This window comes from Pleurodeles waltl, chromosome 8, assembly GCF_031143425.1.
Source record: "Pleurodeles waltl isolate 20211129_DDA chromosome 8, aPleWal1.hap1.20221129, whole genome shotgun sequence".
NCBI classification, from domain to species: Eukaryota; Metazoa; Chordata; class Amphibia; order Caudata; family Salamandridae; genus Pleurodeles; species Pleurodeles waltl.
This window is the reverse complement of record NC_090447.1, coordinates 1,240,135,679-1,240,163,530: the sequence shown is the minus strand read 5'-3', so window position 1 is coordinate 1,240,163,530 and position 27,852 is coordinate 1,240,135,679. Positions and strand designations below refer to the sequence as shown.

General features: G+C 43.8%; 1 protein-coding gene across 4 annotated transcripts in view; it reads left to right on the top strand.

The window, feature by feature from the left end:
- Positions 1 to 27,852, top strand: part of NBEA (neurobeachin) — a 1,608,295-nt gene that overhangs the window by 242,840 nt on the left and 1,337,603 nt on the right. For all 4 annotated transcript variants that reach the window (XM_069205539.1, XM_069205537.1, XM_069205538.1 and 1 more), the window contains exons 3-4: positions 22,596 to 22,696; positions 22,951 to 23,046. In XM_069205539.1, the coding sequence (XP_069061640.1) occupies positions 22,596 to 22,696; positions 22,951 to 23,046 (197 nt within the window). The remainder of the gene's footprint in view (positions 1 to 22,595; positions 22,697 to 22,950; positions 23,047 to 27,852) is intronic.

The window sequence follows — 27,852 nt, the reverse complement described above, 5'->3', positions numbered from 1 at the left end:
CAACGTTGTCAGCTTCTGTTTCGAACTCAAGAATTTTAATTTGTAACAGTTTTGCTTTGCTGGTATTAAAATGTCAAGACCTCATCAGTCATTCTTGTTGACTCCCATTATTTGTGGAGCTCTGGGGCATCACAAAATTTGTCATCCAGGCCAAAATCTAAATCTTTTAGGACTTTTCTTAAAATGGTCTCTGCTGATTTTACTGCATCCAGTGATCTTATTTTGGCTGCAAGAACTTCGAGTCAAATCTGCTGAGAACACCATAAGTGGCTCATTCCTTTAGTTAGACTAACAAAATGAATTCTGTCATTGTACATTCTCACCAGAAAAATCTTAATTTCATTATAATTGATCAATATAGTTTCATCAATGTTGACCTTTATTTCTCTGACCTCACTAGGTGGGAGCCTGTAGCCAGCACTCAAGATTGGCTTTAAAACTTCATTTGCGTTTTCAAAGAGTGCAAACTTAACTGAAGGCTGGCGGTTACGTTGCTGCTGGGAGCTCATTGTACATTCATATTTTCGAATGTATGCACCCATGAAGTTCGGGTGGGCATAGAAATCTGCTACAAATACATTCACCTCGATGTTTAGATCAGCTACTCAGCTTGAAAACCTCATCTTGGAAGAAACTAGCTGCAGATAAAAATATGTTTGCCCTTTGAGGCTCACATACTCAGTACTTTGTTCTTTCATCAGTCCCTTTGACTATCGTTCTGGCTAAACCACAGATAATACATTGAAGATCCGCTGCTTTCTGATCAGTTGTTGGAGGTGGACGATGAGTAGCCATCGATCGTTTAAGTGAATGGGCATTCAGTTTGGTTGTTGTCGCTTTCTCAGAGGAATTGTTGTGATTCACTGGTTTCTGCAATTTTTGATAATTTTCCCCCTCGGTTTTTGCCATTGTATACGACTTGTAGCACTTGTTGTTACAATGATAAAATATTTGATCCTCTCCATCAGTTTGAATGTTTTGTTAACTTTCTTTGTCGTATTTCTGCAGCATCTCAAACTCTCTTCTGTCCAGCTGCAGTTGGTGTTAGCTTTTCTTTCAGATTAGTTTGGCATATGGCACATTTTTCTTTGTTGAAGGAGTCCCCAGATTTAGTAGTTGGCAGCACTCTGTCACGAGGTAAACATCCTGTGCTAACACCTGCTTTGTTCATGTTTATGAATTTGAACCAACGGAAAACCTGAAACAAAAACAATATTAAAATAAATTACCATTATGATGGCTAAAACACATCGTTCTAGAACCATTTTAGAAAATAGTGCAAGGGTTGCTCTGAAGAGTTATTTTCTGTCTCTATAAGGCAACTTGACCCCCAAAACAATGTTTTGACACCAAAATAAAGTATATAAGACTCATGGTTCGTGAAATATTACATCATCACTGCAACACATCGGACATTTTTAAAAATGTAATTCAGAAAAAAATCGTCCCAGATTAGCAATGTCTACCCAAGCTAAATTATTTCTCTAATGATCCAAAAACACAAATCAAAAATGAAAATCTCTGGACATTTTTTTTTTTACGGAGGTATATCAAGAGGCCAGTACAATTAAGAGGAGGGCCACTGGAATTATGCGATTATGCTGCGTTTTTCACATAATTATAGATTGGCCACAAAATCCATCATCTGCTGCATAATCTGCAGATTTTCACAAAAAAATAGTTACTACCTCAAATGGTTCAAAATTTACTACAAACGCAGCAACATGTGTTTGCTTGCAGTGGAAGGCCCTTTGTGAAAGTTGACTGATTGGTTACCTCTCTGTTTATTGCTTTATTTGGGTGTTAAACTGGTACTAATGAGGTGCAACCAATACCAAGATAGCCTTAACAAGTGTAAAAATGACAAAATAATGAAGTAATACTATCTCTAAATATGCCGCATTATGCTACATAATTTGCCTTTTCTTGCAGCATAGTTTAGCCATCCCTACCACATAATTTGGCCTTCCCTTGCTGCATAATTCCAGTGGCCCTGATTAGGAGTTGCCGAGAAAAATATTGCACCAAGGTGAATTCTGCCAGCATATGTTGGGGGATACCTTTCCTGCCTAAACTGATGGGGTGTTGTAACATAGATCAAATTAAATTGTTCCATGGTTCTCAGTCCCTCAGAATACTTCACTTTCAACACTGTCAAACACAATTAAGAGCACTTGAGGTTACCAGCGCCAAACCACCTCAATGGCTCTTTCTTGAAATACACCTGTGTTAACACTACATGCCTCCCCAGGCAGGAATATGACTGTTAGATTTAGAATAGACCAACAAATTGATATAAGATTGGAGGTTACTTCTGCGGACTCAATCTGAAAACTATTTGCAGCAAATTAGGATGAATCATTAGTTTATAGAAGTTGGATTTCCATCAGCCAGTCTTTTTCAATTGAACTAGTACAAAACCCTTTCAAAATGTTGAGGTGCCATCTTCTGTCCTAGATGAGCAAAGAGTAAAAGAAGCAACTTCTCTCCCTATCTTCTCTTGATTTATCTCTCTCCCTACACACATCACCAAGTTTTACCCCACTGCAAACTGAAAGAGTGATAAAGGAATTTGGTTCTCATTTAAGAGTAAGAAGTATCTGAACTACTGAGGATGCACCGCCAAAAATATAGACATCCATGATACCGGCCAAATAGGTAACCAGGGGCTGTGTTCAGGACTAATTTTCCACTAAGCCCCTCCCGTCAGAGTCTGAATGTGGTAACTTCAACCATCTTGGCTGAGTAGTGTCTAGCTTGAATAAAGGCAGTAAATCTGATTTCGATTGTTCATACTTCTATACAGCACAAAAGCCCCCCATCAGGGCAAACACCACCTTTAAAAAATCGCAACAGGAAGTGGCAGCAAGTTTTGAGCCAGTATGTTTAATTTGTCTATTTCCGAACCTGTTGAGGCCTGGCGGGCGCCCTCCAATTATTCAGAGCCGAACAGTGTACTCTTAAGCCAAAAAATAAAATAAAATTGGAAACAAATTCAAGTCAGTAATAACTCACTTAACTAAAATTAAGTAAGGTTGACTGCAATTTGCATACACGCCAGAAAGCATTTGTGAATGGAACCAACTTATCAGTAGTAGATAACCGTACAGGCCAAGTAATCATGCCCTTAAAAATTACAAACAAAACTTCAGTCCTCGCTCATTCCAGCTGCCACTTTTGTCCTGACGTGTTTTGAGTACGAGTCTGCCACTGTTTGTGGAGTTGACCTGCTGAAGCTATGACTAGGAATGATTTGCAGCACAAAATTGAGCTGGTGCCTCCAGAGTTTTATATGGTACATTATTGCCCTCTTTGTACCATTAGAGTAATGGAAAGATGTTATCTTGTCTGGGGGCAAATAGCACTGGTCCGCATCTGATATACTCAGTATATTAAAGGATCAGAATGGTCACTCGACCTTATGCCAAAGAACCCCCATCATTCACAAGTATGAAAAACCCACTCCTGCATTCTTGAAATTTGCTGCAACAAATAATACCAGTGGTGTAACTAAAAATTATGTCCCACCACACCCCCTGCAGAATGTGAAGAGGGGCCCATGAGTCTCCCATTGCTCACAATTATACATGTGGTCCGGACTGAATGCCCGTGCACCATCCCCAAAGGTCGAGGATCCTGGGCCCCCTTGTGCCGCTGGGGCTTACATTATGCCCATGAAGTACACTCAAAAACAAGAAGCCGAGGGCGAATTAATTATATTGTAAAACCTTATACCACTTCGGAAATAGGATGAACAGCGCACCAAAATAAATTAAAAACATTTGTGAAAAAGTGAATTATCTTTGAAGCGAATAATCTAAAAAATTTAAAGACTTATGTCTACCAGCAATAGACAAAACTCAGACTCAATAACAACCCGAGCATGAAGAACATCCCAGATCACCATCCGAATTTAAGCACCACTGAGCTGAAGGAAGCATGTCACACGAGCTAGTGTCTGGATGTTTGACATCAATTCAGTAGCAGAAGGCAAATTCCAAATGTGTCTAGACTGGCTCTGATCACTTTTAGGTGCAATGGGAAGAAAGGGAGGGTGGGAGTGATGGAGTAGAATTTCTGAATTTAATGCACAAAGAAAATGAGCAAACCATAGCACTAAAAAAATAAACTTTTCTGAATTTGGAAAGGGAGCCTGACATTGGTGACTTAGCTATAGGAATACGTTTCTATTATATTGTTTTTTACTTCAGCTCTGAATTAGAGGAGAGGCAGCAGAAGTCACACATTCGCTTGATTTATAGGACCCTAGGCGGAGTGATAGAAATATTCTTGCTAAATGTTAAAACCCTGTCCACTCATTTCTTGTTGCATTTGAACTAAGAATACTGAAAGGGGACAAAGGGAATATGCAAAGTGAAATGAACCACTGATAATTGTTCTGAGTGTATTCCATTCCATCCTTTTTTGCACTTTGTGCTCTCACAAAATAAGCTATTCACATGTCCTTGTGAACTCACCCTTGGAAGTCCTAAAGTAATAAAGAATGTCTAAATGTTACCACTGTCCAGTTCAATCCATAATCTGCATTGACCGATTTTGGCCACATATGTGTTTTGTCAATATTTGTCAAGACTAGAAATAATTGTACCTCCAGTTTGTGTGCCATTTCCAAAACAATCTGTCGATAGATGACACGACTCAACAACCAATACAGCAAAAAAACCTAAAGTTCATCATTGTTGGTATGAGAAGGATGAAGGACAAGGATCTGAACCTTATATGGGGCTTAAGCGCACTGTTGGAAGGCGTGTGTTTGTTCACACAGCCCTCTGAAGGGGCCAGACTAGAATTACATCCTTGTCGGTAACTCAGTCAAAGGGCAGAAAACCAATTTGAAGGGCATCTCCCTATCACCTGGGCCTTTAAGTAAACACGTGACTTGCAGAACTTTAGAGTCCCTAAACTCTTCAACATTAATTTTAGTTTTCAGCAAACAAGACCTAAATCACCCATGTGTAATTCTCAATGACCTTTCCCTTGAGCACTTTGTATGGGGAAATACAAGCTCAGTTTCTTTACCACTCTCTTGATACATTTGTGAAATGAATCCCATTGTGGAAATTGCTGAACCAAAATCACACCAGCTCTGTTGAGGTAGCTATTACTAACACAAGGCCAACCCACAGTACATATTCCTAGGATGTCTGGGAAAAGCAACACATTGCTAGAATGCATAACTTCTATTAATTGGTGATCCTCGTCTTCTGTTTAAGCCTTCAATCTAGATAGAAATAACCCACTCATTTCTGTCCCTCCCCGCACCACATGGACCTATCCAAAACTCTTAATATAACAGCTTACCTTCTCTCATGATACGAAACAGTGACGGTTGACTTCAACGCCAAACATAAACCCAAAACAAAGAAGAACAAACTATTCACCCATCTTGTACATTCTGACCTCTGAAAGTCTGAAGTCAACACAGGCAGCTGTGCCTAGTGCTTAATTTTAAAACAAAATAAGCACCAGTACCCTCGTCAAAAGGCCACTGCATGGTGCACTGCCCATTGCTCCTGCCAGCGCTGCCAATGACAGTACCAACACAACTAGTATCATCACACTAATACATAAAACAATTCGGACCACTCCAGCAACCCAAAGCCTTTAAAATGGGTTGGCGGTGGTAATAGTCATTTTAATGTATATTGAATTCATAAACAACTGTTGTGGTGCTCATCACTAAATTAGACAAACACAACAGCGCCACCATATGGCAGACTGTCACAAGAGCTGGTGTTGGCCATTCAGGCTGATGGCGAGCACTTGGAACCACTGGCTCAAATTAAGCACTGGTTGTGCTTCTCTCAGATACTGCCCCGCTTAGGGCAGTTGGCAAGATAAAAACACCAGTGGCAAAGTGAAGGGCCATCCTCCCTAAAATGGTGCTAAATGGCCTGCAAGAGTATGAGAGAAGGGCAAAGTACCGTGTGTGGGAACTCTGAGCAGCTGTCACTGAGAGGAAGAGGTCACACCCGCCTTGCTGGGCTTTTCACCCGCGCTAGTCTTGGCCCCAAAATGGAAGCAGCAAGAACTCCCACTTTCTGAATATAATCATGACCCAACGTTAGCCATTTCACACCACGGCAGAAGAGCACGTCCAGCATGGAAGCCGAGCTGGTTTTCATGCCAGGCCCCACCGCCATTTGCCAGGCCAAGTGAGCCGCTCGCCAAACGGGGCAGCTCGCTTTCTTTCAGTGAATCAACAGATTAACCTGGTTTATAGAAACCATTCAGTGAGCACACTCGGGGTCAATTCGATAAACTATGAATGAAAATGTAAATGTTTAGAACACGCACAGAGTTGCCGACAAAAAAGGCCAAGAAAAAAAAAACTAGCTTCCTTAACACTACTTCTTTGACGAGCATCCCTTTAAATGCAAATCCCATTCCTGCCTTCGCTTTTCACTCTATCTACAGAAGGCCAAAGGCTACGAGCTATTCAAATGGAGGGCTGTAATTACCTCCGAGTCACAGCGGCTGATTAAGGGCATAGGTCAAACACTTGAAATACATCCAGGCTTATGGAAATGCCAACCCACGAGTACAAATAAAGACCACGCTTTAATAACACAAGGCGCACAGTTAGATAATCCTTATTGTGTGCAGTAACCCAAAGAAAAAGGTCCGTGATTTTGATAAAACTATTTGGTTTGGAGTTTCTCTAAATACGCCTAACTTCATGTTATATAAATAACATAGTTTACCGAGCAGTGAAATGTAGATAGTGTGTGGCACTGAGCAAGTCAGAGCTTTCATGCGGGAACCTAAAAAAAGAAAGGAACAGACAATGGAAGTGGTGCCTTTTATTCGTGTGTCAGTTTTGTCTAGCGCTGCACGTTAATTTTCGATTACTTCAGAGCGCTTGATGATTTGACTTCGCGGAGAGGTCAACACAATAGCATTGTTTCGGAGATTGAGTGGGTGTTTGGGGAGCGACAGCGTTGTGTAGGATGGGATGTTTGGCGGTCTTGAAAGAATGCCAACGATGCAAATATTACAGAGCGAAAAATTGTGAATTTTCAGCATAAGAAAAATGTCTGAGGTTGATTAGAGCACACAATTAGAGTTTGGGGTTGGATGAGATGAGAATTATGTATTGCAGTCACAAGCGCAACTAAAATAAATGTCCCAGATCTGGGTTCATGCTTGTCTCTTGCACATTCAATTATACAAGCTTTGGAAAGCAAAGAAGACAAGAAAGTTGCGCTTATCAGTAGAACGCAGCATTCCTTCAACTGTAAATTTCCAAGCAATTTACCCAAGACACCCCTCAATGTAGATGAAGTAAAATAACTCTAAGAACTGCGCTTCTAGCTTGGAATCAGTCTTTCTGCATGTAGTAAAATCACCTAGTTTCCATTTCAGACAAAAGCCATAACATTATTTGACAAAAGAACACTACAGTAAGCAATACAAGGCATGCGCCGAGACCCAAATATCCTAACAGATAGTTCCCCACTACGTGAGAGCAGCACAGTCTTCACCACTTGCCCCAATGGACCTGCACAGCCAAATAGAACAGGTATTGATATACATGTAGTTATATTCTCAATCACTAATCCTACAAATATTTAGGTCCAACATTTAATTTTACATCTAGAAAATAACCAATTCCATGTTAGATTTCATACTCCCCCTTTCTTATCCAAATCATACTTCACAAACGAAGGGCTCCCTCAAGGCTCTAGCATCTCACCCATGCTTTTCAACATCTACATGAGGTCATTACCAGCAGTGATCAGTGAATTTCAGCTCACCTGCTATAACTACTCAGATGACCCACAAATACTTCTAAAACTGGAAAAGCCCTAAGACATTGGAAACTCAAAAAATCTTCATTTGACTTTGAGGCATTGATCAGTTGATGACATGGATCCATCTAAAATTGAATGTGTCCAAAACTGTAATACTCACATGTGGCAATTGGAAAAATTATGGTCCATTGTGTGCCTAGTCTGACGATCTGGAACCACCTCCTAGAGTATCCATGGAAGTAAGAAACTTAGGAAATCCCATGGACTCCAAGCTATCATTAAATGTCCAAGTGGATAGGTTAGCAAAATCAAGCTTCATTACTATGAAAACTCTGCAACGCGTCTTGCCCCACCTAGGATTTCCACACAAGATCCAAGCTTTTATCTCTCTTGTACTTGCTAAATATGATTATGCCAATGGCCCTTACCAAGGATTATCTTTAACAACTATGAAAATACTACAACTAACTTCGAACTCTGCTGCCAGACTACTCCTACATGGAACGTCACAAGTCCACATCTCCCCTTCCTGGAGGGCCCTGCATTGGTTACGGGCTGCCATAAGATTCACCTTGAAGCTGATTTTGTGTCACTGACAAAGCAATACATGGAACGGGACCACTTAATCAGAAATAAAATCACCAAATACATACAACAAAATAACCTCTGCTCCAGATTGGCACCACGCCTCAAAACTCCAGCATACAAGAAAAAAGCATGGGTGGTACATCTTTCTCTATTCAAGTAGTCAAACTATTGAATTAATTGCCCCCAAATATAAGATCCACAGATAACCCTTATCTTCAGAATAAGTACTCAAGAGTTGGTTCTTCCCTACGTGACCACCATACTCAAAACATAAATGTACAGCATATGCTTGTGTATGTAAGCATGTATAATTTGATTATATGTATGTATTTAGATATGTGCATTTATATATATATATATATATCTTACTTATGGTTTAAAATTATATAGATATGCTTATAGGTCTGCTTAACAAATGTATATAATACTTACAGTTCTACATACGTATTATTTTATGCCTAACATGTATATAGGTCACAGCATAGTTTACATATGCGTTATCAGTGGTCGAAAAATCTACTCAACCACTCACTATGGAGAGTCCTAATTGATCAGGTCGAGCTATTTTTAGGACTTACTCACCCCTTCTGGTGAGTTGACAAAGAACAGGTGTTCTGTTCAGTCAGAAAGTGGAGGGGCATTAAGAGATGCCTTTAAATCTTGTTCTTAAATCACATTAGCTCTGTGCTCACAGACAAAGTCAATTTGTCTTACAATTAATTTTCTTCTAAATGCAGAGTTCCAGGTCTTTGTAAGGTGAACTGTGTGACCTGCTGTTTAGAGTGTAAAATAAAAAGATATAGGGTGTCATGTTTTTCCTAACACAAAACATTTAAATGAATAAGTCAACTATACAAACATTTCAAAATATATTTCAGTAGTTATGAAAGCCCATTTTTTAAATAGTTCTGTGTGATGAAAAAAATATTTTAATGGGATGAAAACTAATCAGAATACTTTACGTGTTGATGTGCAAAGGCTATGTTTTCTCAAACCCAATGTTCACAGATTAATACGCTAAATAGTTTTATCGGTAAAGCTGCAAGTTAGTGGAAAACATTTTTAGGCATTTCTTGGAAATTTACTGTGTGTTGATGACAATATGCTACCACATCATGATTTAGTAATGTATTTATTAAAAGTGAGTGTTTAAACATAAACTGAGGAACACCCCTGCCCTTATGGCAATGCTGTTAGTAAACTAAAAGCTAGTCATGGGTCTTGTGTCCTCTTTATGTGGGCTAGATTCTTGTTATACATGCAGCAAACTTTAGTCTACCTAATCAAACAAAAGTTTTGTGTTTTTTGTACTGCAGAAATGCTGAACTCACATATTTAAAGGTGCAATCATATGTGAGGATGAAGAAAAAGGCAACTCTGTAAACTATTTGCATAGGATCACACAAATTGAGACCCGTTCACGGGTCAAGTACATTACAGTTAGGTCAAGTAGATTATTTAAGTTACTCGACCTGCAGGTCTAGTAAAAATTTTAAGATTTTTCAAGGCCTGGTTATTTGATTTTGTGCTTTTGAGTCTATTTTGTATTTATTATATCTATCACAATGTGTAAATATGATCATAATAATTGTATCTACAAGTGCTTCACTATTGTGTGATTGGGGAGAAATGTACAATAAAATAAATATTAAAAAAAAATATCTTAATCCCAAAAGAATAATAGAAATATATATACTGTATATATATATATATATATATATATATATTAGTTTTATCTACAGCAACATTTGAACGTTTGAGTTGTCTATATGGGACTTTACAAAACAACTTTATATCTCTATTATTATCCATATATATGTATAACTCTTTATGCAGTCATGTACCTATATATTTATTACTTTACTCGCACTGTGGAAAAAAACCTTAAACTCTCTCCAACTCACTACTCTGTCTGAGCCTATACCTCTTTCAATATATCCTCTACCTGCACTTTGTGACTCATACCAAACCCCACTTTACTACTGTGATCTCCCAAATAACTCTTTCTGGACTCTTCCCCCTCTATCCCTCCCTTGACTCATCCCAGACCCCATTATACTACTATGATCTCCCAAAAAACACCTTCTAGACTCTTTCCTCCTCAATCCCTTCTTTAGCCTAGTCAATCAAACTTACAGACTCACATATCCACTGCTCCAATTAACAACTTATATTTCCCTACACTAATCCACAACTGTTAGAAATGGGGCACCTCTAGTTGGCGGTGGCTTGCACCCTATCAAAGTAGAGACCCTTCCTTATAGTCAGGGTGAGGGGATGACATAACTAGGATAACCCCTGCTTATCCCCTTGGTAGCTTGGCATGAACAGTCCGGCTTATCTCAGAGGCAATGTGCAAAGCAGTTGCAGATAGCACACAAAGTAACACAGTAAAAACACTACAAATGGATACCACACCAGTTTAGAAAATTAACAATCTTTACCTAAACAAACTAAGACCAGAACGACAAAAAATCCAACATACAGAACTCAAAATATGACTCTCCAAAGGTTTAGGCAATTCTGTGTCCTTGAGGAGGCTGTTAGAAATTGGGTCTTTGGTTGGCAGTCAAGTTACCCCCTGTCCAAGCAAGGACCCTCACTCTAGTCAGGGTAAAAGAGAATCACCCTCAGCTAGCCCCCGCTCACCCCCTTGGTAGCTTGGCACGAGCAGCAGGCTTAACTTCAGAGTGCTAGGTCTAAAGTATTTGTACTAACACACACAGTAACTTAATGAAAACACTAAAAAATGACACAACACAGGATTAGAAAAATAGAAAATATTTATCTAAGCAAAACAAGACCAAAATGACAAAAAGCCCCAATATACAAGTCAAGTTATCAATTAAAAACCAAAAAGAGCCTTCATGGAATTTTTAACACAACGCTAACGTACCTGGGTGCGTCAAAAATAACCCTGCACGGGCGAGTGTGCTTCAAAAAGGGCTTGCGATGCGTCGATATTACTCACAAGCGAGACCTTGCGTCATTTCTAGATTCAGTCAGGTCGGCGTGCGTCGTTTCTTCTCTCTGCAGGAGAGCGATGCGTCGATTCAGTCAGCACTCTCAGGTCCAGGCAGGCCTTGCATAGTTTTTACACACCCTGCAGTGTTTGCATCAGAAATCCACCCACACGATGATCCGAAAACCACGCAGCACGTGTTGCGATCTTACCAGCCTCCGTCAGCAATGTTGCGCGTCGTTTCTCCAGCTGCGGGCGGCAACCTTCCGGTCGATTTTCAGCCGCAGATGGGAGTTGTCGATCTTTTCCCCGCACGTGGTCTGTCTGTGGATTTCTCACTCTTGTTCTGCCAGCTTCTACTTTCAGGGTCCCAGGAACTGGATAAGCACCACTTGGCAGAGGAGGAGCCTCAGCAGAGGCTCCAGGTGCTGGCAGAGAGAAGACTTTGCTGTCCCTGAGACTTCAAACAACAGGAGGCAAGCTCTAATTCAAGCCCTTGGAGAGTTCTTCACAAGAAGGAAGGCACACAAGGTCCAGTCTTTGTCCTCTAGCAGAGGCAGAAGCAGCAACTGCAGGATAGCTCCACAAAGCACAGTCACAGGCAGGGCAGTTCTTCTTCCTCAGCTCTTCAGCTCTTCTCCAGGTAGAGGTTCCTCTCGGTTTCCAGAAGTGTTCTCTAGTCTGTGGTTTTGGGTGCCCTTCTTATACCCATTTTGCCATTTGAAGTAGGCTTACTTCAAAGGAAAGTCTCTCTTGTTTTGTGAAATCCTGCCTTGGCCAGGCCAGGCCTCAGACACACACCAGGGGGTTTGAGACTGCATTGAGGGCAGGCACAGGACTTTCAGGTGTGAGTGACCACTCCTCTCCTCCCTCCTGGCACAGATGACCCATCAGGAAATGCAGACTACACCCCAGCTACCTTTGTGTCACTGTCTAATGAGAGGTGCCACCAGCCCAACTGTCAAACTGACCCAGACAGGGAATCCACAAACAGGCAGAGTCACAGAAATTGTTTAAGCAAGAAAATGCTCACATTCTAAAAGTGGCATTTTCAAACACACAATCTTAAAATCAACTTTACTAAAAGATGTATTTTTAAATTGTGAGCTCAGAGACCCCAAGCTTCACATGTCTATCCGCTCCCAAAGGGAATCTACACTTTAATCATATTTAAAGGTAGCCCCCATGTTCACCTATGAGAGGGACAAGCCTTGCAACAGTGAAAAACACATTTAGCAGTATTTCACTGTCAGAACATATAAAACACATTACTATATGTCCTACCTTAACCATACACTGCACGCTGCCCTTAGGGATACCTAGGGCCTACCTTAGGGGTGTCTTACATGTAAGAAAAGGGAAGGTTTAGCAAGTCGAATTTATAGTTAAAAACTGTGCACACAGACACTACCGTGGCAGGTCTGAGCCATGTTTACAGAGCTACTAATGTGGGTGGCACAACCAGTGCTGCAGGCCCACTAGTAGCATTTGATTTACAGGCCCTGGGCACCTCTAGTGCACTTCACTAGGGACTTACTTGTAAATCAGATTTGCCAATCATGGCTAAACCAACCAACAATACAATTTACACAGAGAGCATATGCACTTTAGCACTGGTTAGCAGTGCTAAAGTGCTCAGGGTTCTAGAGCCAACAAAAACAGGTCAGAAAAAATAGGAGGAAGGAGGCAAAAAGATTGGTGATGACCCTGCAAAAGGGCAAATTACAACAGAGGCGGTGAGAGAGTTCTCTTGCATGCAGCAGAAGTGTTGCGTCAAATCCGGACTGCAAGGGGAAGCGTGCTGTTGAATTCCGAGGTGGCTCCTTTCAACGGTGCTGCGTTGGAAATTTGGTCACACAAGTGTGGTGCGTGGAAATCCAGACGCGCTGACGGTCGAAGTGGCAAACAGGCACTGCATAGATTTTCTCAGCTGTGGTCCAACGATGTGTTGATTCTTTCAGCTGCACAGCAGGGCCTGCATCGAAGTCAGTGTGGGGGTCTCAGGCATCAGAGACACAGGGCGCTGGGCTCGGGCTCGGGCAGCGATTGTTCTTTGTGCCACGCACACGCGCTGTGTTGATTTCTTCAGCCGCACAGCGGTGATGCTTGGACATTTTTCCTGCACAGCAGTGTTGTGTCGAAAACACAGGTGCTGGAGGAGCAATGCATTTATTTTTTAGATCTTTGCAGCAGGGACAAACACCAAGGGTCCAAAAATGTAATGGGTGCCACTTAGCAGGTCAGAACTCCCAGCAGTGAAGTTCAAGGGTGCTGCGGCTTAAGTCTTTTCTGGCCCTGAGACTTCCAACAGGAGACAAGCACACACAAAGCCCTTGGAGAACCTTCACAAGCAGGATATACAACAAAGTTCAGTCCTTGTCCTCTCCTAAGCAAAAGCAGCAACTGTAGGCCAGCCCAACAAAGTAACACATAGCAAAGGGGCAGTATCCCTCCTTACTGCTCTTCAGCTCTTCTCCTTGGCAGAGTCTCCTCTTGATCCAAAAGTGTTCTAAAAGTCTGAGGCTTTAGGTCTAATACTTATACCCTTTTTGTCCTTTGAAGTAGGCATATGTCAAAGGAAAGTGTTTGTTGTTCACAAGATCCTTCCTTGTCCTGGCTCCAGAAACAATCCAGGGGGGTGGAGACAGCATTGTGAGAGGACAGGCACAGCCCTAGCCAGGTGTCAGTGATAAATCCTCCCACCACTCCAGCTCAGGAAAATCCATCAACTGGTTGATGGGCCATCAGGATATGCAGGGCACACCCCAGCTCCCTTTATGTTACTGTCTAGAGTGTATGCACGACTAGCCCCTGTCAGACTAAACCAGATGTTGATTCCAAAGGCAGGCAGAGACACAAAATGGCAAAGCAAGAAAATGCCCACTGGTGGCATTTTCAAACACACAATTTAACAACCACCTTCACTAAAGGATGTATCTTTGAATTCTGAGTTCAGAGAACTCAAACTCCAAAGCTCCATCCCTTCCCAATTGAAAGCTACACTTGTAAAGTGTTACAAGGCAGCTCCAATAATAACCTATGGGAGAGACAGGTCTTGCAATAGTGAGACAGAAGTTGAGCAGTAATTCACTATTAGGACATGTAAAATACAGCTATACATGTTTTTCTTTCACATACACTACACCCTGCCCATGGGGCTACATTTGGCCTATCTTAGGGGTGGCTTGGTTGTACTAAAAGGGAAGGTTTGGGCCTGGCAAGTGGGTGCACTTGCCAGGTCGACATGGTAGTTTAAAACTGCACTCTGAGACACTGTAGTGGCAGGTTGAGTCAGGTTTGCATGGCTGCTCAAGTGGGTGGCACAATCAGTGCTGCAGGCCCGCTAGTAGCATTTGATTTACTTGCCCATGGCACACATAGTGCACTTTACTAGGGACTTACTAGTAGATAAATTATGCCAACCATGGATAACCAATCATAATCACAATTTACACAGGGAGCACTTGCACTTCAGCACTGACCAGCAGTTGTAGGGTGCCCATAGTACTAAAACCAGCAAAAGCGAAAATCAGCACAGCTGAAGATACAGGAGGCAGAAGCAAAAAGACAGGGGAAACCACACCAAGGATCCCAGGTCCAACAACCACTAATCCACTTTGGTTTCCTGAGTAGCATGCACCTCGTAGAAAAGCACTTCAACATCTAATCGGTGTAGTAAGGACTATATAAATACAGTTACAATTAGATTTCAGTGCAAAGCCATAGAAACCTCTCCCAAAACGCATTATCCTTCTTAATGTAACTTAAAAATGTGATTTAACCCCTTATTTTCTTCAGGATAAATGAACATTCTTAGTGTTTTATACTGCATTTGTATGTAGTGTTTCAACCCAGATGTTGTAATCCACGCCTTAAACAATTAATTGCGAGTTAAGCAGTGTAAAATGCATTACACAGTCTTGACTGATGCCGTTGCTTGTGAAAATAAATTTCTTACGCCAATGCCCTAGGGCATCTACACTTAGCATTACCTCCCGTCCCTCCCTCGCCTTCCTTTTAACCAATGAGGCCTCCCGCCTCCCCTCTAGACCCTCCCTTCCCCTTTCAAAACCCCCCCCCACCCTTATCCCCTCCTGTTCTTTTGTCTAGCCCACGCTAGACGGTTTTCTTTCCCTTTCTTACCTGCACGGCGGGGCCTGGAGGTCGTCGATGGAGGCACTCCTCGGGACGCGGAGCTCCGCGAGGAGTGCTACGGCTGGGTCGCGTCTTGAACGAGCAGCATGGTTGCTCGAGAGGCGTGTCCTGGAGGCCGGCTGACGGGGTCAGCCGGCCCTCTGTGGCTGGGACGTTGATTTCCGGGTTTCAGCGCCGCGGAGCCGCGGGGAACCGAGGGACTTCAATTCTGAGATGCTCTCAGGTAGGACGGGCGTTCGGCCCGTGGTTTTTATGTATTTGATGAAATAGGTGACCTCTTTAGGGATTGGTGGAGCCCTGATTGGGGGGAGGACCAGGTGCCTATATAGAGGGTAGTTTTTTGGGGTTCAAGTCAGTGATTATTTGTTTACCATGCCTAAAGTTCCAGCAAAGAGACGTAGGATTGTCTCTTCTTCCTCGGAGGAGGAGGGGGGTGAGGCTAGCATTACTACTCCTGAGAACTCACAGGTACCTGGCAGGGGTACTCCCCTCATGTCCAGAGAGGAGGTTCAGGATATGATTGAGGTGGCGGTGACCAGGGCACTACAAGCAGGCGTGGCCAGGACTGGTCAGTCTAAATGTGCGCATTCATCGGTAGCAGCTAGGAAATCCTCATCGGAGAGTGAGGATGATGCCCCATCGACGTCATCTGGGGGGAAATATGTTTCCAGAGAAGATATGTGGGAAGTGATGGCACATGTTCGGGACAATTTGGGTTTCCCAGTGTTTCAACCTGCAAACTCGGATTCTCATTTATTTCCTCAATATAAGACACCTTCAAAGTTTGCCGTGCCTTTTCAGGGACCTGTGAGGGATATGGTGTTTCGTGAGTGGAAGGATGTGGATAAGGCTCAGGTTCCACGATTCCTTCAGAAACTTTACTTACTTGAGGGTGAGGAGGTTTTGCCTCCTTCAGTACGCCTGGACTCTATTTTGGCTACTCTGATTGGCAAAACGGCAGTCAATCCGGAGGATTGTGTGCCTACGGATGCCACTGACCGTAAAGTGGATTCGGGTCTTAAGAGGGCTTTTGCTGCGGAGAATCTGAGGGCAGGGATTTATTCTGCTTATGCGTCACAGTCATTGGTTCAAGACTTTGATAAACTGGCGGTGGCTGTACAGGAAGGGGCGGAATGTTCGGAGCTCCTGGCTGGTATGGAGCAGCAGGCCAGATTGTTGGCTGATGTGTCTTCGGATGTGGTCCGTACTTCGGCTCTGGCATCTGGGTCTTTGATTGGGGCTCGTAGGTCCCTCTGGTTGCGTTCCTGGAAGGCTGATCCGGGGGAAAAGGCGGCCTTGTTGAGACTGCCGTTTGAAGGTCGTACCTTGTTTGGAGAACAATTGCCATCCATGCTTTCCAAGGCTTTTAAGGAACGGAAGCATGCCTTACCTTATAAAGGGGGTTCTTCTTCGGGGAAAGGGTGGAAGAAACATTCCAGATCTTCTCCTACTAGGGATGCTAAATCCTTTTCATTTAGGAAACGGCGTTTTCAGCCGCGTTTTTCACCTAAGAAGTCTGCTCCTGCGACCCGGGGTGGTTTCAAGAAGGGGTCCTGACAATCACTGTGGGCCTGGCAGAGGGCCGGTTGGGGGAAGACTTAGTCACTTTCTTTCGGCTTGGAAGGACAGTGTAAACGATCATTGGGTACTAGACATTGTGGCCAATGGTTATGTCATAGATTTTGGGGTGGTTCCTCCAGATTCAGGGGTACGTCCCACACCTCTGCCTTCAGAGGGGTCACGGAGAAGAGCATTATTGGACGGAGTGCGGGACTTACTGGTCAAGGGGGCCATTTCCCACGTTCCGCTAGACGAACGGGGTCAGGGCACTTATTCGGTCTTGTTTCTTGTGCAGAAAGTTTCAGGGGGATTTCGGCCGGTGCTCAATCTAAAGGAGGTGAATGCCTGGATCAGGACAGTGCATTTCCGCATGCTGTCCATTCAGACTATTTTTCCATTTGTCAGACACGGGGACTTTCTGGTGTCACTGGATCTGCAGGATGCTTACCTACACGTACCGGTGGCAAGATCCTCTCAAAAGTTCCTGAGGTTTGCTGTGGGTCAGGACCATTATCAGTTTTGCGTTCTGCCTTTCGGTCTAAAATCTTCCCCTCGAATTTTCACAAAGGTGCTGGCTCCTCTAGTGGCTTTGCTTCATTCAGAAGGGGTATTTCTGCATCCTTATCTAGACGACATTTTGATTCATGCCCAATCACGAGACCTTTTGCAGAAGCAGGTGGTCCATGTTCTGGGGGTCCTGCAAAACCACGGGTTTTTAATCAATTGGGAGAAGTCAGACTTAGTGCCGTCCCAGGATCTGGTTTTTCTGGGAGCTCGGTTTCAGACTCTTCTTGGGTTGGTGACTGTGTCAGAAAAACGGTTGGGTGTCCTACAGGCTTTGGTAAAGAAGGTATTGTTGCGGTCTGCTCCCCGAGCTCTTCTATGGTTGCGTCTGCAGGGTCATTTGGCGTCAGTGATATTTCTGGTTCCTTGGGCACGTTTCCATCTCCTGTGCTTGATGACATGGTTCTTGAGAAGGTGGACACCAGGGTCCGGTTCTCTGAAGGACAGGGTTCCAGGGTCCGGATTGATTCACAGAGAGTTGCAATGGTGGTTGGATGCAGACCACCTGAGGATAGGGGTTTCTTTATCGCCTCTGAGACCCGTGGTGGTGACGACGGATGCCAGCCTCTCCGGTTGGGGGGCATGGATGGGGTCGGCTCAGATTCAGGGGTTTTGGTCCCCTCGGGAGGCGAGTCGGTCGTCGAATTGGCGCGAATTGCGGGCAGTATTCCTGGCTCTGGTCCATTTTCAGGATTCCCTGAGGGGTTCGGCGGTTCTGGTTCGCACAGACAACTTAGTGGCCAAGGCTTATGTCAATCGGCAAGGAGGGACCAGGTCAAGGGCTCTGTTCAATCTAGTCAGGGAGATTTTTGTGTGGGCTCAGGAGTGGGTTCCTTCTCTCAGGGCTACGTACATTCGGGGGGTGGTGAATGTTCGGGCGGATCTGCTGAGCAGAGTGATTCCTTCCTCTCAACTTTTCTCTCTCCGGAAGTCTCTGTTTCAGCATCTGGTTCGGCTTTGGGGTCTTCCAGTGCTGGATGTGTTTGCGTCAGTAGGGAATGCGAAAGTGGATCGCTTCTGCTCCCGGTTTCGATGTCCCCAAGCATGGGAGGTGGACGGAATGTCATGTCCTTGGCCGCAGGGCCTTTTGTATGCGTTCCCTCCTTTTCAACTACTCAGGGCGTTTCTGTTACGTGTGAGGGATCTGGGGTCCAGGGTTGTCCTAATTGCGCCACTTTGGCCGAGGGCGAATTGGTTCCCCTTGTTGAGGCTGATGGCAGACGGGAGGATGTGGCCTCTGCCTCTTTGTCCGTCTCCCCTGGAGTTTCCCTGCCTCCCATTGGGGTCATTGAGAAGGTTACACTTGACGGCCTGGAAGTTGAACGACGGGGATTGACAGGTCTGGGGGTGCCGGTAGCTTTGAGTTCTACATTGCTTGCTTCGAGGAGACGTTCCACTTTGCTTTCTTATGGTAGACAGTGGAAGGTGTTTTCGTCATGGTGCTTAAGTCGTGAGTTAGATCCTACCTGCGCTTCTATCTTTGAGGTGATGCAGTTCCTGCAGGACGGTGCTCATTTAGGGTTGTCAGTGGCATCTCTTCGGGTGCAGTGGGCGGCTATTCAGGCATTCAGAGGACCATGGCGTAATCTTCAGGATGAAGGGCGCTTGATGCCGAGATTTTTTCAAGGGCTTGTTAATTTATTTCCTCGCCCGGTACTTTCTTTTCCTTCATGGGATCTGTCCTTGGTTTTGGATGTGTTGACGGAGCCCCCTTTTGAACCTTTGGGGGACTGTGATTTGCGCCATCTATCTTTGAAGACATTCTTTTTGGTAGCCATTACTTCGGCTCGTCGGTTGGGGGAATTGGGGGCATTGGCTTGTTCCTTTCCTTTTTGTAAGATTTTTCACGATCGGGTGGTTCTGGTTCCGGTACCTTCCTTTATTCCTAAAGTCAATTCTTCGTTCCATTCCCGGCAGGAGGTCATCCTTCCTTCATTTTGTTCGAATCCCTCCTCAAGGGAGGAGGTCCGTTTGCATTCGTTGGATGTGCGCAGGGTTTTGTTGGAGTATCTGCGGGTGGTGGCTCCTTTTCGTAAAGGGGATTCACTGTTTGTTAATTTTGGTCCGGCTCGCAAAGGTGAGAAACCTTCCACGGCTTCCTTGAGTCGGTGGGTTCGATCTTTAATTCTGTTGGCCTATTCCTTGAAAGAGGTGGTTCCTCCTCAAGGGATTCAGGGGAGATCTACCAGAGGCATGGCGGCTACGGTGGCGGAGCTTCAGGGGACTTCCGTGGTGGAAATTTGCAGGGCCGCCACTTGGGCTTCTCCTTCGACGTTTGTGCGTCATTATAGGCTGTTGGACTTGGGTAGTTTGGAGTCGGTGTTAGGTCACCGGGTCTTATCCTCTATGAAATAATGTTTGGGATGTTCTTGGTGCAGGATATTAAATAAAGGTCTTGCAACTCGATGTCCGTCTCCTGTGTGTTTTCTTGCTATGTCTCATTGGTTAAAAGGAAGGCGAGGGAGGGACGGGAGGTAATGCTTCCATTTTCTTACGATAATGGCATTACTCCTAGTCCTACTCCCTCGCCTTCCTTTTCCGTTCCCTCCCACCCTCCCGGTACGGACTGTCCGAGTTGCAGCTTGGGCTTGGTTTTTGTACAGGAGGGGATAAGGGTGGGGGGGGTTTTTGAAAGGGGAAGGGAGGGTCTAGAGGGGAGGCGGGAGGCCTCATTGGTTAAAAGGAAGGCGAGGGAGTAGGACTAGGAGTAATGCCATTATAAGAAAATGGAAGCATGATGTGCAAAGGCTCCACAATTGATTGTAAATGTCAGTGGGCAGGATCACACCTCGGGCCGTGCCTATTTTCACAAGCCTTATTAATTACACTCTCTATCCACGTGTTCACCGCACAAAAGCGTTTGACAAAAGATTTAGTTGTGCACTGCAGGGTGCTCACCTTGTGCAAGTTTCGCAGTTGTGCCAACTCTGAATAAATCTGCACTAAAATTCTAATTAAGTTCTTATTGTCTCAGTTTTGACTGAGTTACTTAATATGTAAAAAGTTATTTACACAATACAGTACGGTTCCATGTACCTCGTTTGGAGTTCTTCATATCCTATTCACGCACCAAAAAAGTACCTATAAATGAAGAAACATAGTACACTGGCAGGAACATTGTGCTGGCTGCTTTTGTTATGTCGCAGTAACGGAATATGAGTTTCAAGAGTGATTCGTTTTCTTGCTTCCATACTCTGCCTCATAGGAGAAGTTTTTCCCTTCATTCCCAGCACCTTCAGGCAAACGTCATGCCAGTCTGTGCGCTCTTAGCGATGCACCACGGCAACAGAATCTACCTGGGCAGTCTAGCAATCACGTGACGAAGGGCAGACGTTTCAGGGAGGCGGTAAAATAATAGTTTCTTTTTAAAACAGCAGGTAGGTGCTAAACTCTGGACTGCCCTGCCCATCGACGTGTACAGGATTTGCACTCGTCTTTTAGAAAAGCTTTAAAATCCTGTTTTTCTGTTTACATCTTGTTAGCCTCCCTCTCTTGTTGTTTGTCGAGTATTAGCGCCATTAAGCTCTTCGAAATTAACCTATACAGTTGTGCTTTGTGGGCCCGATTCATCAAGGTATTGTTCATCTAAGATGCATTTGGGTGTGTGCCAATGCCTCGGTTTACAGGGCTAAGTCACATACTGAATTTACAAAATGTGACAGAAAACGTAGTGTAATAGATTTGCTGGCATATAATATGACACCTTCATAAATTGGGGAACATCCACAAAATGCTGCGTGTATAGGTATTCACAGGCTTAGGCCAGCACATTGCCACCCTGGATACAGGGAAAGTATTATTCCAGTGAAAGGCACAAGAAAATCTGTAAACAAGTTTGAAGTGTAAGAACCCTTCAAATGTCAAAAAAAATGTTTATGTTGCATAAATACAGTAAGTTGCTCTGGAACATAATGCAAGAGTAAAGTTGCACTTTGCTTTTGTCTTTATTTTCTTGCATTGGAAGTTGTCTTGTAGGTTACATGATTCTGCCAAAATGGGGTTTGCTCTGCGTGTTGGTGGGACTAGAGCTAAAGTTAAACAGGCAACATTTATCTATCACGTCTGTGGGCTCTCTTGTCGTCTGTACAATGATGCAGCCCTCAGGCACAATAGATAAAAGCTGCTCCCAGACCACAGGGCTAAGCTTATCCTGAGATGTCCCACAGACTTGTACTCACAGCTGCCACTTTCATATTAGACATGAAGACTAGAGCTTCCTCAAGGCTTCATGTCTAATATGAAAGTGCAGCTGTGAGTACAAGTCTGTGGGACATCTCAGGATAAGCTTAGCCCTGTGGTCTGGTAGCAGCTTTGATCTATTGTGCCTGAGGGCTGCATCATTGTACAGACGACACGAGAGCCCACAGACTTGATAGAGAAATGTTGCCTGTTTAATTGTAATATCACTAGAAGAGGGCCTTTTGCCACTGGCAAAGAGTATTACACCATCCAGTGTATATGCTGTCATTACTACAAGGCATACATCTATATTGACTAATCGAAAAAAGGCCCTAACTGCATAGCTCAGGAAAATCTGTATCCTTCATAGTAATGAGCAATAGGACCACATTTGGTGCATGTGTCGAAAAGATACTTCTTCACTAGGAAAATATTTCCATAGGGAAAAACGATTATTATACAGATACGTATGTGCTTTGGTGGCCAATGTATGCATGAATAAATGTATGCCTGCTACATTTACACGTGTGAAAATATTTTCTGGAAGTACTCCTGGGAAACTGCGAGTGGTGCTGCTTCCCAGAAGTCCTTTATGGGAAAAAATATATAGGGCGTTTGCTCCAAATGTAAGAGTAAATCTGTGTATAATTTTCAGACTTCTTCTATTTATTTATTTATTTTAGAAATTCATAGAGTGTACTAAAACACTGCTTAGGCTCTGTGTCAGCAAGAGGTCTCAGAACATAATGTAGATTTCATTGCACTTACAAATGACATAACTATTGTTATAACTATTTTCTTATGTTTTTTAGATCTTCTAGTGGACATGTTGGGAGTTCTTGCCAGCTACAGCATCACTGTCAAAGAGCTGAAGTTTCTGTTCAGCATGCTTCGAGGAGAGAATGGAATCTGGGTGAGTTGTGGTTGCAGCGAGGAGCTCTCATGTGTCGATGCATTAGTGCTCGAGGTTAACCGAATCCCTCTCTCGGGGCCTGTAATGCGCGCTTATGTTTCTCTATCAGTTGTTTTAAGTGTCTTTATTGAGAGCTGTGATGTTAAATTAATTCACTGTTTGCTTTGTGAACTCTTCTTTGGCCATGAGGGCTTACAGAATTTCACGTATGAATGATTTATACTGACAAATGTTCAATATTCATGTTTTGACAGCCAAGGCATGCAGTTAAACTGTTGTCAGTCCTCAATCAGATGCCTCAGAGACATGGACCCGATACCTTTTTCAACTTCCCTGGTCGCAGTGCTGCTGTAAGTTAACATTTGTAATGAGTTAACGACTAGCATGTGCCAGTAGCAACGCTATTTTATGTCTAGTTTAGTTACCATCTTTATTTAGAAAGTCTCTGATATACAAAGTGCTCCTTACCCGACTGATTCACAAATACGTCTGCCTCGTTGTGCTAATTGTGCTTCTAATGTTAAAACTTCATGCACTTCACAAGCCTCCATCTGCATCAATCACACAGAGTGAGCATTTTTTGAATCTCAAGAATATGATCATTGTGGCCACAGGCACATTCACAAGTTTCAAACAGAGTGCGTGCACATTGTCACTAGAACTAAGCATAACTTATTGTTTACATTGTGAACCTAAAGAGTGGAAATGGTGCCGGGTTAAAATGATGTGGCAATTATTATATATTTATATCCATTTTGGACGCGAAGATGCATTTTATATTAAGAAAGTGTAAAAAAAAAAAAAAAAAAAAAGCCAAGCAAACAGTATACACATACTTTTATTTTATTTGCTTTGTTCCCCTGTGTTTACGCTAAACTTTTGCTGCAAACATTGCATAATTATGCGAGTAATAGAGTAATTTTGCTTAACAAACAAAATCAGAAATTACTCCAGCCTAACTGAAATTTCATCTAAGTCTAATAATTTGCACAAGTTTTGTCAACCTGTAACTCATTTCTGTAGTTGCTCCATTTTGGACGTTTGTGAGTAGCAAATAACGCAGAAACAGTGCATTTGTGCACACGTGCAGTGTATGCCACAAAAGTACATTCATGAACACAAGACACATCTAATTTTTCAGACTTAATCACATTGTGCATAGGTACAAGTTATGCTTTTTTAATGACATAAGCCAAATTGCAGATAGTGAAAGCTTTTAAGATTCATCTTCACAAAATGTTCAAAATGAGAAAAGGCAAGCTCTGAAAGATATAATGAACATGTAAAGATCGCCCTTGATCATTGCTTTGCAGTCGAATTTTTGCTCTTGTTCTCTTCTCTAAAGTTAAAAACTATTTTTAGTCTGAACATCTCCTGCAAAATAACTCCCAGTACTTTTTTTTAAAGAGTACTATAATTGCCATGAGCTGCTTTAATACAGACCAGTTGGATAGTTTTGGGTAATGTGTGCGGACTTTTTTTTTTTTAAACACGTTTTTACTTCATTGATTGAGAAATTTGTGGCACTTTTATGACTCACAATTATGTAGGCTGTGTGTGCCACATATTTGGTTTGACTCTGTTTCTGGTAGGGTTAAATTTGCTTTACTTGTCATTTTGGGAATTCAGTCTCATTATCAGTTGTTTGAGTGTTTTGGCTGGTTAGGATGTGTATAGAACTATAATAACCAAATTATACTAATATATACATTCAAGTTTCATTAAAGATGACATTCTCATGGCTACAGCTTCCAACAAGTTCCTCTTCTTAGGGCTTCCATTCAGGCAGCAGACTGGATATGGAAAGCTTTTTACCCTCAATATTTCTTTAGAGCTGCCAAGTAGTCCCATGCACCTCCATTCGAAAATGATGTGAAAACATCCAGCAATATATGGTGCACACTGGCAAGCTGCTGTTATTGTTTTTCTATTTCTCTTGACATGAGTCTGGAGCTCCTTATTGTCGACAAAATGTGTCCATGAATTTGACCAGTGATCATGTCAAATATTACCTCATATGGTTTCAGGTTTGTCTTTTTGATGATATTTCAAGAAAATGTCTTTGAGTCTACACAACATCTTTATATAATGCCTGGTATCTGACCACTGCCTGTCAGCTTGTGACTGTTGTTCTTCGGAGTATCTGAAGGCCATCAGGGCACAGATTCTAAAGCATATTTTGAGGTGGGCACACAAAACCTGTTCAACCACCCCTCTTGACTCCCTTAGTTGAGTTTCCTGGCATGGGCTATCCTTCCGCATCCTCCCACAAAAAAAAACACAAGCAAATGCTACAGTAAACAGAAATCCTATTCTTTGCTGCTTCCAGGACCGGATCACATTCCAATGTCTTTGACATGCCCAATAGCAATTATAGGCACAAAGTGGAAGACGATTTGGAGGCTTACAACCTACTTGCTCCTTACATTGTAGATGCTGGCCTTTACGTAAACCACAAAACGCAAGTAGCTTGGACTCATCTCAGTCGGTGGCAATCCTTACCCTTTGTGCCCTCTTTAAAAGGAAGTCTGCTTATTTAGCTCTGTGGTACAGAAAGCAGCAGAAGCATTGGAATTACTCTTGCTTACTACTGAAATCCTGCAACCGTCCTTAGCAGCTCCGGAACTCTTGCTATCTTTAAACAAAACACTCTTGGAGCCAGTTCTGGCTTCTTAGGGGAAACCTTTCTGAGTCCTAGCAGTCCACAGACACATTGCATGATGACATGTTTACTCTAAACAGATCTTGAAGTGTGGCTTGGATTCTGCTTACTCAATGACTTGATGCATGGCCTTGGCAAATACTTTCCACCTGCATATCTGGATGTGCTTCACAGGCTTTTCAGGAGATGTCCAGGTGGCTTTAATGGATATGTCTTTCAATGGTGAGAGGTTCTTTGAGGAGAAGGCAACCTACTCCCTATAATGCGTTACACCTGTGACCATGGAGGCTTTTATGGTATATGTTCCAAGTAGAGGTGCACCTTGCAAGCAGCCACTGTGCGCACGGACGCACTAAGCAACATCTCACTAGAAGAGTGTGAACTTCATCCCAAGGTTACGGTTGCGATCCTCTCCAAATTGGGATTTCAAAACATGCATCTCTTCACCACAGCCTTGAACAGGCAGTATCCTCAGTTTTGTGTCTCTCACTTCCCTCCTAATATTTCTCTATAAAAATGCCTTTAAGTTCACCCTGTCCTGTAGTCTGCTTGTTGCAGTCTAAAAGTCTGCAGGAAGATTGAACACAAGTGATCTGATCACTCAAAATTGGGTAAGGAGGATTTGGTACACTGACTTTTGGAACTCATAAGTGACCCTCTCTTTATTTCTTTCACACACAGTGTAGACCTACTTTTGGGCAGGATGAGAATGTCTTGCTCCCCAATTCTCTGACTCCTCGTTTGAAGACGTAGACATTGAGGCCCTCATCTCGAGTGTGGTGGTCTTAAGAGCCCCACACTCGCAGTGGTAGTCTTACCGCCATGATCCCGGTGGTGAATACCGCCGCATTATGAGTACGGTGGTTTGGCCAAAGCAAAACCGCCACAACGCTGCCAGTCCCGCCAGTGCGGTCAGACCGGCGCGGCTGGCGGTGACCTATTTCTAGCCGGCGGCATGCCTAAGACTGCCAGCCGTATAGCGAGGCAGCAAACCGCTATGCTTTTCGTGGTGGTCGCCCCGCCACGAAAACCTTAACGGTAATGCACCCGATGACAGCAATCCCCATTCCCACTCGCCCACACACTTCCTGACACACACCCGCAGTCACCCACACACTTCCTGACACACACACCCTCACTTCCACTCGACTGAACGCATACATCCAAACACCCCTACCCAACTGCACGCATAGACACCCCACCCAACCGCATGCATACATTCAGCATCCAAACACCCCCACCCAACCGAACACAGACACGCACCCCCACCCAACCGAACACAGACACGCACCCCCACCCAACCAAACACACACTCCCACACAACCGAATGCCCCCACACACCCCCACCCAACCAAATACCCCCACACACCCCCACCCAACCAAACACACACACACACACGCCCACACAACCGAACACAGGCACGCACCCCCACTTGCTTGCACATAAACACACACCCACTCACTCACACACATACACACACACCCTCCACATTCATGCACACACACACCCTCCACATTCATGCACACACACACCCTCCACATTCATGCACACACACCCTCCACATTCATGCACACACACCCCCACCCTCCCCATTCATGCACACCCACCTCGACCCTCCCCATTCATGCACACCCACCCCCTCCGCATTTATGCACACCCTCCTCCGCATTTATGCACACCCTCCTCCGCATTCATGCACACACACACTCACCCTCTGCATAGATTCACACACACCCACCCTCCGCATACATTCACACACACCCTCTGCATACATTCACACCACCATGCAAGCTTACAGTCTCACACACACCCATTCTGACACACACACACACACACAACCACAAACACACACACATATATGCTCACACACATACACTCACACACCACACACATGCACCTATCACTCACACACCCCTTTCGGTCGGTCCAACTACCTATCTGGGCTGCACAGCAGCCCACATCAAGGTGGTCTTCTGGGAGGGGTGGATGTCACAGTTCCACTGCCAATGCGGCACCGCCATGCAAAAACCTCCCTGCCATATTTCTGCTCGTAATATGGCAGGCAGAGTCGTTCCGGTGAGGCAGTGCTGGTGGTGGGTCCACCTCTCTCTTGTCGTCAGTCGACTTGGCAGTGGGTGTAATGTGGCCGTATTTCGGCGGTCTCATGTGTGTGCCTCGTAATACAGCAGTCAGCTGTATTTCAGCGCCCGCTAGCGTGGTGGTCTTGCTGAAATACTGCCAAAATCGTAATGAGGGTCTGAGTGTTGTAAGTGCCAACTGGGGACCTTTGTTTGCCACCTAAACATAATCTTGGATGCCTGGAACTGTTATAAACTCATTCTATCTAGGCTGCAAGCCAACATTTGTTGTCTAATGTACATCTGAGGTTTTGAACCTCTTCCAGTTTCATCTACCAGATATTCTGCACTTGGAGCTTTCCCTTACCAGTCAGTCTTGCAAGTCATCAATATGAAGCAATATCTTACTGTCTTG